Source organism: Caretta caretta, chromosome 3, assembly GCF_965140235.1.
Source record: "Caretta caretta isolate rCarCar2 chromosome 3, rCarCar1.hap1, whole genome shotgun sequence".
Classification (NCBI taxonomy): Eukaryota; Metazoa; Chordata; order Testudines; family Cheloniidae; genus Caretta; species Caretta caretta.
The window spans coordinates 168957072-168970378 of record NC_134208.1 but is presented as its reverse complement, the minus strand read 5'-3'; the positions used below and the strand labels follow the sequence as shown (position 1 = coordinate 168970378).

Sequence of the window (13307 nt, the reverse complement as noted above, 5' to 3'; positions counted from 1 at the left end):
TGTTTGTGAAATGGAGCTCTCAAATCCCAAGAGGACAGGGCCCCAGTTCTCCAGTCTGGTTGAGGAGCACTCAGCAGGAGTCCCGACCTGACAGCAAAGGTGCCCCCAAGTCACCCTTCCCTGTCCCCTCTCCCAGTCCCGGGGCTGGCTGGGCACCAATCCAATCCACAGCGCAGACTAGAGTGGATAATTTCTGCCAACTCCCCCCAGGAACCATTATTGCAGCTGGACGAAGTGGTGTCCCAGCCATACCTTTTTTAAGAGGTCATACCCTCTATGTCAATGACCAGGAGGGGAGGAAACATAGGAATCGTTATGCCCGGTGGGGACGAAGAAGAATCCTCCACTGGCTACTTAAGCTGTGTTTAGCTCTGTTCTGCACTGAGGAAGTGGTGCAAAATATATTGGTGAATCAGGCCCAAGATGTTACCACAATGTTAATTTGGCCACATAGCATTCCCTACACATCGCTCCCGTGGCGGAGAGGGGCTGTGCAGGAGCAGCAGCTGGCTGGGCAAGAATGCCCCTGGCACAGCACAGGCTCTAAAACCCCTAACACTGCCCCCTTGTGAATCCCAAAAGAGGTGGGGCTGGGAGGACTCTGGAGATTCTGGGTTGAGCTACAAGCCATAGGCAGTCTGGAACATCCTGAATCCATAGGGCACAAAGCTCTTGGAGATGCAACACAAGATCAGACCCAATCTCCTCCTGCTTCGGCAACTGAGCTTATAAATTCTTCTACCCAACGAGATGCACAGCTATTCATGCAAGCAGATCCACAGAAGTCATCCCATGAAGATCTGTGGCATCTTGAAGTCAGTAGGACTTTTTGCATGATTAAGAACTGCTTGGGTGAGTAAGTTATGTAGGATTGGGATTTAAGAGCCCACTTTGTGGTCACACTCCTATGTATGGAGTACATCGCACCACCTCCCCTTGTTATGCCCCAAGTTACTGTGATAACACTTCATAGGTCTTCAGTAGAGTTTGAACCCAGCATAGGCCTTTACATTTCAGGTAAAAGAGTAACCCTCTTAGTTGATATCTGTAGCAGTCTCTTATCCTATCTGCAGACATAGCACACTTAGCTAGTGTTACATTAGTTACCTGGGCACTGAACTGCATAGATGGCACATTACAACCAATGGCAGAGTGCAACATGGTTTGGGATGTTATGGAGGCCAAAAGCATAACTGGGTTCAAAGAAGAGTTAGATAAGTTCATGGAGGATAGGTCCATCAATGGCTATTAGCCAAGATGGTCATGGATATAACCCCATGCTTTAGGTGTCTGTAAACCTCAGACAGCCAGAGCTAAGAGTGGATGACAAGGAATGGATCACTCAATAAATTGACCTGTTCTGTTAATTTCTTCTGAAGCATCTGACACCAGCCAAATGTCAGAAGACAGGATACTGGGCTAGATAGACAACTGGTCTGACCCAGTGTGGCCGTTCTTATGTTTTCATGTCACTGAAATAGGCGTACAAAATGCTACCCCTTCCCTTGCTGAAATTAACAAGGGGTCCTGTGGAAAAAATAGTATGTAACAATTATATAATTAATTACACCAAAAAGCATAAACGTAACGGGAGTAAGTTTAGGTTTGCCAGGCAACCTTAGTTCTGGTATTTCCAAATTTGTGGAGCACTTGACTTTGCAACCTGAAGATTTTTTTTTAATATAGTATTTTGGTTTTCATTTTTGATAGCAAATGTAGTTATAGAAATGTAGTGCTCCCTTGTAAATACATCTCTCTCAAAACCTCTATAATCAGAGAGTTTACACTCACAGTTTGCATTAGTGATTCCCACAGAGCAATTATTTACTCGATCATTTTAATTCAGGTTTATCCCTAAATTGTGCAGACTTTTGCTCTCAATGGTGTAAAGCAGAAGTAACTATCAAGGTCAATGGTATTACACCGATATATCCCCAAGGTGAGATCAGCATAAGGCCCAACGGCTAGACAACTTTGTAAGGAAATACATTCTTGGAATTCTTTTCAAAACATGAATAACTATTTCTTTGGGCACAAGTGGCTTAGAGCCTAAACTTAGAGCCTAAATGCAGAGTAGGTGGACACACCCACTAATCACAAAATTGTTGGCAGAATAAGAAGTGCAGTATGAGACCCTCAAGACAATATTAATTTGTTCAAATGCAAACAGCAACTTATACTGCTAGATAGGTATTGAGGTAGCCGAGTAAAGCCAATGGGATAACATGCTGCTCTCATATCAATGGAGTTGCACAGATGCATATTTTGGCTCAGTATCTATTGAGCTGATTTCTTGGACAGGGATGGGTTGATATTTAAACATCACCACATTATGTGACCTGATTTGCCATGTTAAAATGAATCCTCTTTGCTGAGAAATGACATCTGTGGCCATTGTAATGTAAGTCCTCAATATTCTGCCTCTATAGTACATAGTTTTGAACTGTAGAGCCAGGCTATATCTGAAAATAAACACCTAAATATATACATACAAAATGGCCATATTAAGGTTCACATAATAAAACACACACTTTACTGAGACAAAAAGGGTTTTAAAGACTCTACAATTGCTAGGGCATGAGCAAAGCTTCAGTGCAGTACACACATTTCAATGCTGCATTCTAAGCCTACTATTTGCACATAGAGCATGGTACACAGACAGACTGAAAAGAATTGCAAAAGATGCATTTCATCATACTTACCACAAAAAACAAAGGCGACGCTAACTAAAACAACAACTTCAAGTGACTCAGTTTGAACAATTGCACAAAAATGAAAGCTACTTTCAGCCAGCAGTTCATACAGAGATTAATAGTTCCATGCCAACATTTGTTATTTTACATTGCTATAGTAAATATTTCACAACAGACCTCTACCACCAGAAGAGTTTCAATGGCAAACAGCAATACATTCCACCAACAGTGATAACCCTCGCTCTTTTGATGATTACATATCTTTAGAAAGATAGTCAAATATCAAATTAAGTCTACAAAATATTTTTTTAAAAGAAACACTTTTGCAAACCATTTTCCCTCTTTGTAAATTAACAGCAATTGGTACAGAACAATGGAGAAGTAATGGCTGAAATGGACAGAATGCATGGAAGCTGTCATGTGTATATTGTACATAGCATCATTCTGTACCTGTCTGTCTATGAGATAATGTCCAGACTGAAAGTTAAAAAAAAGAAAGCATGTTAAAGCAAATGTGGCATCTAGAATGAAGTAACTTTCCAAAATTAAAGTTATCAGTCAATAAAATTAATATTAAAACTTCACCCTGTACAAATCTGCAAAAACCATATAATGTACTATTTTTTTTAAAAAAAGAACAAAGATAATAATGTTTAACAATTAGACTTCATTTAATTGTTTGTTTTTCCCTTTCTGGTCTTAAAAAGAAACCCAGTGAAGAGCCTGTTTTGGGGTACATTAGTTATATATATCTTCTGGCAGTTTAAAATAAACCACTTGATTTATTGATATTTTCAGCCATCAAGAGTTTTAAAAGCATTTGACCAGACCTAATTTTATGCAAAGTCTTAAGGGTATGCATTACAAAAATGCATTAACAGTTCTCTAGCAAACAGGTTTCATTAAGATTTGTTTTATGATCTTGTTCTAGGATTTAATACAGATTGATTGATTGATTGATGAGTTGAATTACTACCATGGAACTTTTGGGGGTGTACAGAACATTAATTTTAAAATGCATATCTATCATCCTTATAATCTATTCTTTTTTTCTTACTAGATCGGGTCATACATTTCCAAACACTAAAAATTAGAAGCTCTTAGCTTAGTAATAACTAGCAAAGAAAAATTTCAGTATTCAAATTGGGCAAAATATTGGGATAACATTAGCTTACTAGAGAAGTAAAAAAGTTATGTTGCAAACTCCAGGTCTGTGCTGCTCCCAGTGAAGTTAATAAAAGAGTTTTGCCATTGACTTCAAAAGGAGCAAGACCAAGCAAGAACAAAAAAAATTGTTTCTTCACATTGGCCCTAATTCAGCAAGGTATATGAACATGTTCATACTTTTAAGCAGCTGAATAGTCCCGGTGAAGCCCGGGAGGGATTACTCATATTCTTAAATACTTTGATGAATCAGAGCCACTAGGCCCAACCTAAAGACCATACCTAAGCAAAAACTCCCATTGGATGTAAACTTGCCCACACAGTCTTGCACGATTGGGTACTTAAGGAATGTCAGCTTTATGCATTTACATTTAATAAATGAGTAGAAAGTTAGTTCATGTATCAGATGCCTACTTTGTTTAGGTGAAATTCACTTTGCCTTATGCAAGTGAAGTGACGGGGACTGGAGGGAGGTAAAATTCACTTTCTAGCCAACACCACTCCACAGATGCTACTACAATTTATGAGGTGAAATAGCAGCCTTCTCTGCAATTTCTTCCGGCCGTTAGGCCCTGGCAGCCACATAATTGACAACTCCACTGTCCCCAGTGCCCCCTCTGCATCGGCCTATGTGGGATTAGCATAGAGACCTCTGAAACCAATGGAGTTATAGCGCCTTGAACCAGTACAAAGGAGTGGAAAAACAAATGGTCTGCTACTCTAGCTTTCCCATTAGTCCCTCTAGAGGCTTTAACTGGTGTAGACATTCCTCCACCGACACTCCACAGCAAAGTCAATACCCCCTGCCACTAGCAACACCTGCTTAAAGGTTAACTTTGTTCATTCCAGCAATTTGTGTATCAGAGATACTCACTGACATGCATGGCAATATGCAGCCGAACCTCAGTCATGCTGGAATAAGAAAAGGAGGACTTGTGGCACCTTAGAGACTAACCAATTTATTTGAGCATAAGCTTTCGTGAGCTACAGCTCACTTCATCGGATGCATACTGTGGAAACTGCAGCAGACTTTATATATACACAGAGAATATGAGACAATACCTCCTCCCATCCCACTCTCCTGCTGGTAATAGCTTATCTAAAGTGATCACTCTCCTTACAATGTGTATGATAATCAAGGTGGGCCATTTCCAGCACAAATCCAGGTTTTGTGCTGGAAATGGCCCACCTTGATTATCATGCACATTGTAGGGAGAGTGGTCACTTTGGATAAGCTATTACCAGCAGGCGAGTGAGTTTCTGTGTGTGCGGATTTTTTTGTTTTTTTTTTTGGGGGGGGGGGTGAGAAAACCTGGATTTGTGCTGGAAATGGCCTACCTTGATTATCATACACATTGTAAAGAGAGTGGTCACTTTGGATAAGCTATTACCAGCAGGCGAGTGAGTTTGGGGGGGGGGGGGGTGGCGGAGAGTGAGAAAACCTGGATTTGTGCTGGAAATGGCCCAACTTGATTATCATACACATTGTAAGGAGAATGATCACTTTAGATAAGCTATTACCAGCAGGAGAGCTGGATAGGAGGAGGTATTGTTTCATGGTCTCTGTGTATATAATGTCTTCTGCAGTTTCCACAGTATGCATCCGATGAAGTGAGCTGTAGCTCACGAAAGCTTATGCTCAAATAAATTGGTTAGTCTCTAAGGTGCCACAAGTACTCCTTTTCTTTTTGCGAATACAGACTAACACTGTATTCTGTGTTACTCTGAAACCTGTCATGCTGGAATGAAATTCACAAGCAGCACAAGGCATAGGCACCCATTTACGTTCTCAAAAAACAGCTTAAATGGCACAAAGCCTGTGTGCCAGCCCACTGCACAGAGTGAATTTCACCTACTAATGGTTGGGAGACATTGCAGAATTTGAAGATTATCGAAATTTGTGAATTAGCAGACACAGATACATGATAAAAAAGAAAACAAATACAATGGACCCCAACATATACTCTGTTCAATTATTTTGAAAACCACAATTTAGTTTAATGTATGAAAACACTTATAGTCATTTATCTGAATTACAGTGCACTTAGTAGCCCCAGTCATGAACCAGTCATGACCCCCTTGTGCCAGGCATTGTACAAACAGTAAAGAACAGTCACTGCCCCAAAGATCTTACCATCTACGTAAATATTTCATAGTATAGGAAGTTATTTGCATAACTTGTAAAAGTAAGTCTTAGTAAAGGGATATCAAAATGCAGGACTCTGCTGCTAAAGCCACACTGTCAGGTTAAGATCTTTTTTCATGTTTCCTATGATAATAAGAACAATTTAGGTTATTAAAATGCAAAAAAACTTTAGAAATTCAATTAGTTTATTCCACTCTTTATGCTGTTTGCTGTTACATTTCTCTCAGATTGAGCAGAACATAGCCTGGCCAGTTTCATTTTTTATCTTGCTAGTTAATTTCTCTTACAAGCCTCACGTATGGCACAATGTTGCAAGGTCTGTTTGCAGACAGTAAAATGGAATGCTTGTTTGATTTTTTTAAACTACTTCCATTAGAATTAACAATACAGTCATGGAAACAATTCTGTCATTCAGGATTTGCAAGAGGCTTTTTTTTATTTAAAAAAAAAATCTAAATTTAGGACCAAATTTCATTGGACACTGTCTTAGTAAATCTTTGCTGAGAAGAGGTGTCAAACCATTTCTGAGTGGGGCGGTTGAGAGATTTCTCTGATTCACAATGTGAGAATCAGCTCTGAACCCTTCAAGAGGAATCCACATTGGTTACTAGAGACAACAGGATTCTACTCACCATATCCCTTAGCAGGATGGGTCTTGGTGATGTTCTTCAGTACCAAGGGAAAAGGCCTATTCTATTAAATATGGCATAATCAACAGGGCTGATATTCCCTCCCAGAGTACAACCCACAAGGGAAGTCTCTGTGAGGCTCCTCTCATGGAGATCCCTCTATACTTTTCCTTCAAGGGATACAGGATTTGCCCCTGAACCTGATCAGTCCCCAGTGATCAAAGCAGATCTCAGGGGATCCAAAGAAACGGTCAACTTCACAGGCGTCCTGTGCTTCCAAACCCTCTCATCCAGGTTCTCTTATTATTCAGCTCCATTAAAGCAGTGCTACCAGGGGCTCCCCCTGGCCTGGCCATGGGAAGTGGGCACCACAGAAGAGATATTAGAGCCCTAGGCTATATTATTTTTTTCCAGGGAATTTTCCTGAAGGGTACAAAGTGCTTCTCCCAGGCCCCACCTCTGCCCTCCCCCACCCAGACTCTACCCCCTTCCTCCATGCGAAACCTAAACCTGCAGAGCATCCTCTCTGAGGTCCAGAGGAGGATGGGAAGGGAGAAATAATGCCACAGGAGTGACTGAGCTAAACCATCAGCACAGGACTGGGGAAATCCACAAGTGAAGGGTCTCCTGCATCTGTGGATCTAAGAGAGACTATCCAGGGCCATGCTATTTTCTCCTGATTTGGTGCACTGTAGCTCAAAAAAGGTCTGTGCAGACCAAAAACTTCTCAGTGTCTCATCCTCTCTACTAATTAATTGTACTAACAACTTAACCCAGATTAATGTTACCAGACCACATAGAAGATTTAACAGTCTGTTTGTGGGGGAAAAGTTACCTTGTGCATGAATTTAAGTCCTTTTAAAATATGCTTTGATATGAATACCTCAGTACTAAAAAATACACAAAACAACCCTATTGGAAAGACACTTAACTGATTTTTACCAAAGTTTACCCTTTTGAAGCCTGTATTGGCATTCCTAGCTCACCCAAACCTCCTAGTGACATCAGTGGAAAAGCTGGGTGTGGGGAAATTGTAGGACTGGGCCCAGATCCTCAGATCCAGTGAGCAAGGACAAATGCCCCCTAAGCCACCTTTCACCTACCCAGCAGTCCCAGAACTGGGGGGAATAGAAAGAGCCTTCTATGTGTCTTAGAGCAGTGCCTGGGCTGCTCTGAGTTACTCCCATTAGAGTGGCCCCCCTCTCAGCACCCCATGACCTGGTCATTATTTGTATTACAGTAGTACCTCAAGACCCCAAACAAAACCAAAGCTAGATTGTGCTAGGCCCCAGTTTGAGGCAGCTTTGGCTCAAAGGGGACTTAGGCAGAACCAAGAGTCTGGACCTTGATGTATAAAATTTTGACACATCCTTTTCAAACAAGAAAGATAAGATTCATCTATGTTATTGCCTAAACATTATCTTATACAAGAATTGTTTATTTTGTTCTAAGCATTTGAAGCAAAATTGTTATACAAAAGAAAACACATGACTATTTGGTGCACCTCTCTTATTTACTGTATTATTTAGCACCATATTATTGTACATTGAGAAGTCTATAAGTAGTTGGTAAAAGATTTATATATGGGTAGATTCATGGGTATTGGAGCAGAATTTTTGTACTCAGGTAGGTATGCCAGTGTCTTTCAGCATATAAATAGATTGACCTTGAGCTAAAACTAATTATAACATATTAGAAATATGGCATTATCAATCTTTGTTTGCATAATACAAGTAGCTCAAAGGTTTGAAGCCACACTGGTCTTAACGTTGTATGATCTGAAATCTGGAATAGATGTCTTTTTTAATATTTGTTTAGCTATGTTATCGTCTGGACAAAGCTCTGGTTTGGTGATATATTTCCTTACTTTTATTGTTAATATTCAGAAGTGTCTGCACTCTATTAAAATTCAATAGTCATTAGACAATAGGGCTGGATTCTGCAGCCTTTACAACTCCCTCTGATCTCGATGAGAATTTTGCCTGAGGAAGGATTGCAAAACTCAGGCCTATAATTCTGTAAACTTAAAGGATTTTTTCCCTCTAGATTATTGATAAAGCATTAAAATATCATTTTATAAAAATGAGTTGCCTGTAACATACTGCACCATTTGAATGGAGTGCATTGGCTGCAGACCAAGATGATAGCTGTGATACTGTTATAGCATGTTGTATACCACAGGGATATTGTGTTACCGCAGGAAAAACATGAATATGACATTAGCAATATCCATCAGCAGCCTAGTGATTTCTTCCGTACTGAACTATTTTACAGCATAGGCAATTTTCCGCCCACAGGGTGTTCTGGCCTTTTTACCTTTTTCACTTCTTCAGAACCAACCCGAACAAACTCTTTTTGTTCACCAAGCCTGACTAAGTCCCATGCACAACATTTATTTTTCTAACTATACCTGGGTAGTTCAGAAACACTGTTTTAAAATATTAAGCATAAGACAAGCTGTTTACCAGCAGAATTGTAAACAACATATGTGTGGGGTGGTGCATGCCTACGCCATCCCTGGAGCAGCTCAGGGAAGGGATTCCTCTTTGCTCCACTCTGAGGGCAGTAGTTTACTGTAGCTTTTTAAATGTTAATTCCCCCTTCACTCTGGCTGGCATGTAGGGGAAGGGAGCAATGGGTCTTTATCTCCCTGCTTTTCTCAGCCCACTCCTACGCAGGGCTGGGGAGACAGAACTGACCTTACAAACCCGCTCTTTCCTGCACCTGGGGTGGCAACTCAGGCAAGCCACATTTGCGGGTGGGGTCGGGGAGTTGCTTAAACTCCCTTATCCCAAATCACTGCACATGGGTATGACAATCTTCCTCCTGAAGACAAGCTATAGACATGAGCAAAACACTACGCCAGAATGAAAAGACCTGAAAAATCATGCACAATAAACTTAAAACCACCAGTTCTTTCAAGCACACATATTCTCTTTATGAGCTATACTTGGCAATGGAGACATGTCCGCTTTCAAGCTTCACATCTCATATCAAATGCTGTTCATAGTATTACATTTTAAACTAATGGTGAAATGGCATAATTAGTTGTGTGTTTTGATTATTGCTCCCAATAAATGGTTGCAGATAATTGCTTTATTACTGTTATCTAGTCTCATTTAGGTAGCTAGCTTCTCTGTGTCTCTAAAAAGAGAGAGTACAAATGTGGTCCTCAATTAATTTGTGTCTCTGATATAAACAGAGTGGTTTCTATTCTACGCCCCCTTCACAGCAAGGTCCATATGCATCACACCAATTAGTCATAGAACTGACATTAATGCTAAGTCCCTCACATTTCAGTGGGAGAACAGACTCCCAAGAGCATGCATTTGTGTATGTTTATCTACTCAATATTTGGAGGCAGTGTGTAACCTGCTCTGAGCTGCCAGCTAAGTACTAACTTGATAAAACTCCCGACATTTCAATGGCAAATCCCATCATTTTATATTTATTTCTCATCAGTCAGATTGTGACCCAGCCAAATGTGACTGAGTAGGCGAATAAAGGGGGACCAAAACCTTAACTTTTATGTGGCCACTTTAGCTTCCCCTGCCTCACAGCTTGGGTACAGGAGGCATAGCGAAGACTATAGCCCAGTATTCTCCTTCCAAGCAGGTGGGCCAGGAGAAGGGACAGAGGAAGAGGAAATGGGAGGAGCCTTGACTCCCCCATGCCTCCCGTAAACTGACCAGCAGAGCTGAGCGAGCACAAAGTGGGGAAAGGACTTCACTCAATTACACCCTCTTAAGAGCAAGGGAAGGGACTGTAACTTGAGTCACAATTCCTCCTTAGTGTGGTACAGCTGTGTGCCATCCCCTCCTACAAGGTTGAGCCTAGAGGTTCAGTCTAGTATTATTATAGCCCTCATGAACTAATGCACATCTGAGAGCAGGGGCCTGCTCTTTTTATTAGTCTGTGAAGCAACTTGCTCACCCACAGCGCCATATAAATTATAATGTCAAGGTAACTTTTGACACTGCTTCAGATGATTGTGGGGGTGTAGGGATGGAAAACTGATCAAATGTTCAGGTTGATGACTCATCAGTTCTGCTGAATAAAGTGAGAAGTTGACTTTTCTCATGATGAAATTATTCAAAGACTCAAGACAGTCTCTAGAAAAAATTTTAAGTAACTGAAATTGGAAGATTAGAGGTTCTATTTCACCACAGCCAGCCAGGAGATTTTATTTTTAAATAATGGGATTTTCAGTAAGAATGGATAGTATTTTTTTGTTCTAAGAATACAGTAATCAAACATTTCTCTAGGAAGAGAGTGGGAGAAGGCAACCTATTTAGAGCATCACAATTACGTGTGAAGATGCATTAGTAGTACCCAGATTGTCTGCACTCCCGGACTTTCTAAAATGCTGATGCTTCAATAAGAGCCTCCAGTTTTTAAAAAAAAAAAAAAAAATTGAAAATCGTTCCTTGGAGTAATTTGAGTTTCCAGCCCAAGATCAAATGAGGAATTGCCCTTCTTCACTTTATCATCATGTAGCTGATTATTTTTAAATAGTGTAATTCAATAATTGTGTTTTCTTGATGTGGGGGCCTGATTCTACACTCTAACTTATCCAAGTCCTTAAATTGCTTAGTATCCTCAGTGAAGTGAACGGGAGTTAAAAATTGGTAGAACTTAGGCCAAGATTCCTGCAAACATATATGTTCTTCGTTTTAAGTATTATGCATAATGTTTGCATGATTGAGGCCTTTTAAGGAAACAGCCTTTTAGCAAACTCCAGATCACATTAATACATATTCACATGCAGTTGTGCAATTCTCGACATTTCCCCTTGCAACAATATACTGATTACTGTATTCTTGAAAAAATTATCCATCCTTAGGCTCACAAAATTTCAAATACCGTTTTCTTTACTTAAAAAAGAAACTTAATTTCAACTCCGCGAGATAGACCTCCCTTATCTTCCAAGATGACTTGGGGGTTTTTCCTTTTTTTCCTAGAGACCATCTTGAATTTCAAAATCATTTAGTCATTAAAAAGCAATTTCTTAGACCAAAAGAATCTCCCTGACAGTCAACTGACTTCTTACATACCCTGTATTTCCTTGAAGTCTGTGGGATCCTTTGGGTGAGTGTAAACTACTTGAATTAGTGAATTCCACAGGATCCGGCCCATAGTATGGCTGATGGTTTTGACATTTGGCTATAGAAGAACTACAACATTTTCAGTATTCAATTTAAACCATATACAGGCTAACACCTATTCACTCCTTACTGTTACAGGAGTGACAGGCAGCTATTTAGATCTAATAGACAAATGTCCTGCATGGCTGATATATGAGGTTATCCTGCATACACTGCTGTGTATAAGGAGAATGCCTAAGAAATATACCCCCTCCTTAGACACCCAGACCCAGGATAGGCTTTTTGCTGTACCCTTCATTTAAACCGACCCACGGATCGTATCTGTGATTACAGCAGGACCCGAACCCTCACCCTGCCTGACACCGGAGCTGAGAGATATAAGAGAATTAAGTCAACAGCAGAGAGATCTCCTGGCAAGCAAATTAAAACTAAGGCGATCGCCAACTACCAAACAACCGTCGCAGGCTCTGCCAAGACAGGCACATTGGGTCGCCTAGCCCCGAAGCAGCACGTCCCAGTGGAAAGGAAGGACGCAGCCCCTGAGCAAGGAGGAGGGCACCACCAGTGATGTGGGAGAGGCCTGAGGAGGGGGCCGGGTGCAGTCCCAGCTGCGAGGAGCGGGCGATGAGTCTGAGCCTGAGCATGGCGGGGTCTTCACTGGGGCAGCATCCAGGCGGCTCTAGAGCGTGCCCGAGCCTCTCTCCCGCAAACCCGTCTCCCTCTCCCATCTCTACAGCAGACACCCGAGCCCCGCAGAGCAGCGTCCCAGGGGTGCTTTACGCCAGATCACGGGGGTTTCGTGCAACCCAAGAGCCTGGACTTCCTTCCCCACCTCCCCCCTTCGGAGGGTCCGATCAGACTCTCCCCTCTACTTTCTGCGGGACTTTGAAAAGGCATCGCCGGCGGGATCGCGCCACCAAGGGCAGGGGCATAGACCGCTTCTTTCAATCCCCTCCGAGCCGTGATGGTTCAAAGCCAGTTGGGCAGCCCCCGGCCGGAGACCGGCTGCAGGAAGGACTTCCTGGGTTTTCTTTGCCACTGCCCCCCCTGCGAGCCCCAAGCTCAGCAGCATTTCTGGCCGCCCCGGAGCATCTCCTGTTACTGGGCGTGCTGCTGGTGAATGCTAATCCTCCCCTTACCATTAGATCTCCGCACAATGTTCTCCAGAAAGGTGTTCTGGGGAGCCACCAGCCCTCTCCTTCCCCCAGCCATAGTCATGTCTTCCGGAGTCCAGCGCGGAGGCTTGGATCAGGGCTGCGCGAAGCTCAGCGCTCCCACTCCACGCTCTTCCCGCTCTGAGCGCCTCATGCTCTCCGCTGGGACCCCGCCGGCTCTGCAGCACCAGCTTCTCCAGCCAGCCACCCACCCTCCCACTGCATCCCTGCCGCTGCTTCGGCCGCCGCCTGGACCGGTCCGGCAGCGCCCTCTGCTGGGCACAATCTCAGCCATTCCCAGCCACGGTCCTGGTGCTGAGGCTGCGGGAGCGCGAGGAAGCTGGAGGAGACAGGCAACGCCTGTGCTGCAGCACCCTCACCTGGGCACAAAGCAATATGGCGCGACTGGACCGACC

The 13307-nt window shown here is 42.4% G+C and overlaps 1 protein-coding gene across 4 annotated transcripts in view; it reads right to left on the bottom strand.

Annotated features, from left to right (window-relative positions):
- KCNH1 (potassium voltage-gated channel subfamily H member 1) overlaps positions 1–13090 on the bottom strand; it is a 314873-nt gene extending 301783 nt beyond the window's left edge. For 3 of the 4 annotated variants that reach the window (XR_012667760.1, XR_007355670.2, XM_048843090.2), the window contains exons 1-2: positions 12877–13090; positions 3144–3170 (exon numbers count right to left, since the gene is read on the bottom strand). Coding sequence is in view for 2 of the 4 variants with exons in the window: in XM_048843090.2 (XP_048699047.1) it covers positions 3144–3170; positions 12877–12955 (106 nt within the window). In the remaining 2 variants the exon portion in view is untranslated. The remainder of the gene's footprint in view (positions 1–3143; positions 3171–12876) is intronic. The other variant, XM_048843092.2, reaches the window with a different exon arrangement.
- Between the last annotated feature and the right edge of the window lie 217 nt (positions 13091–13307).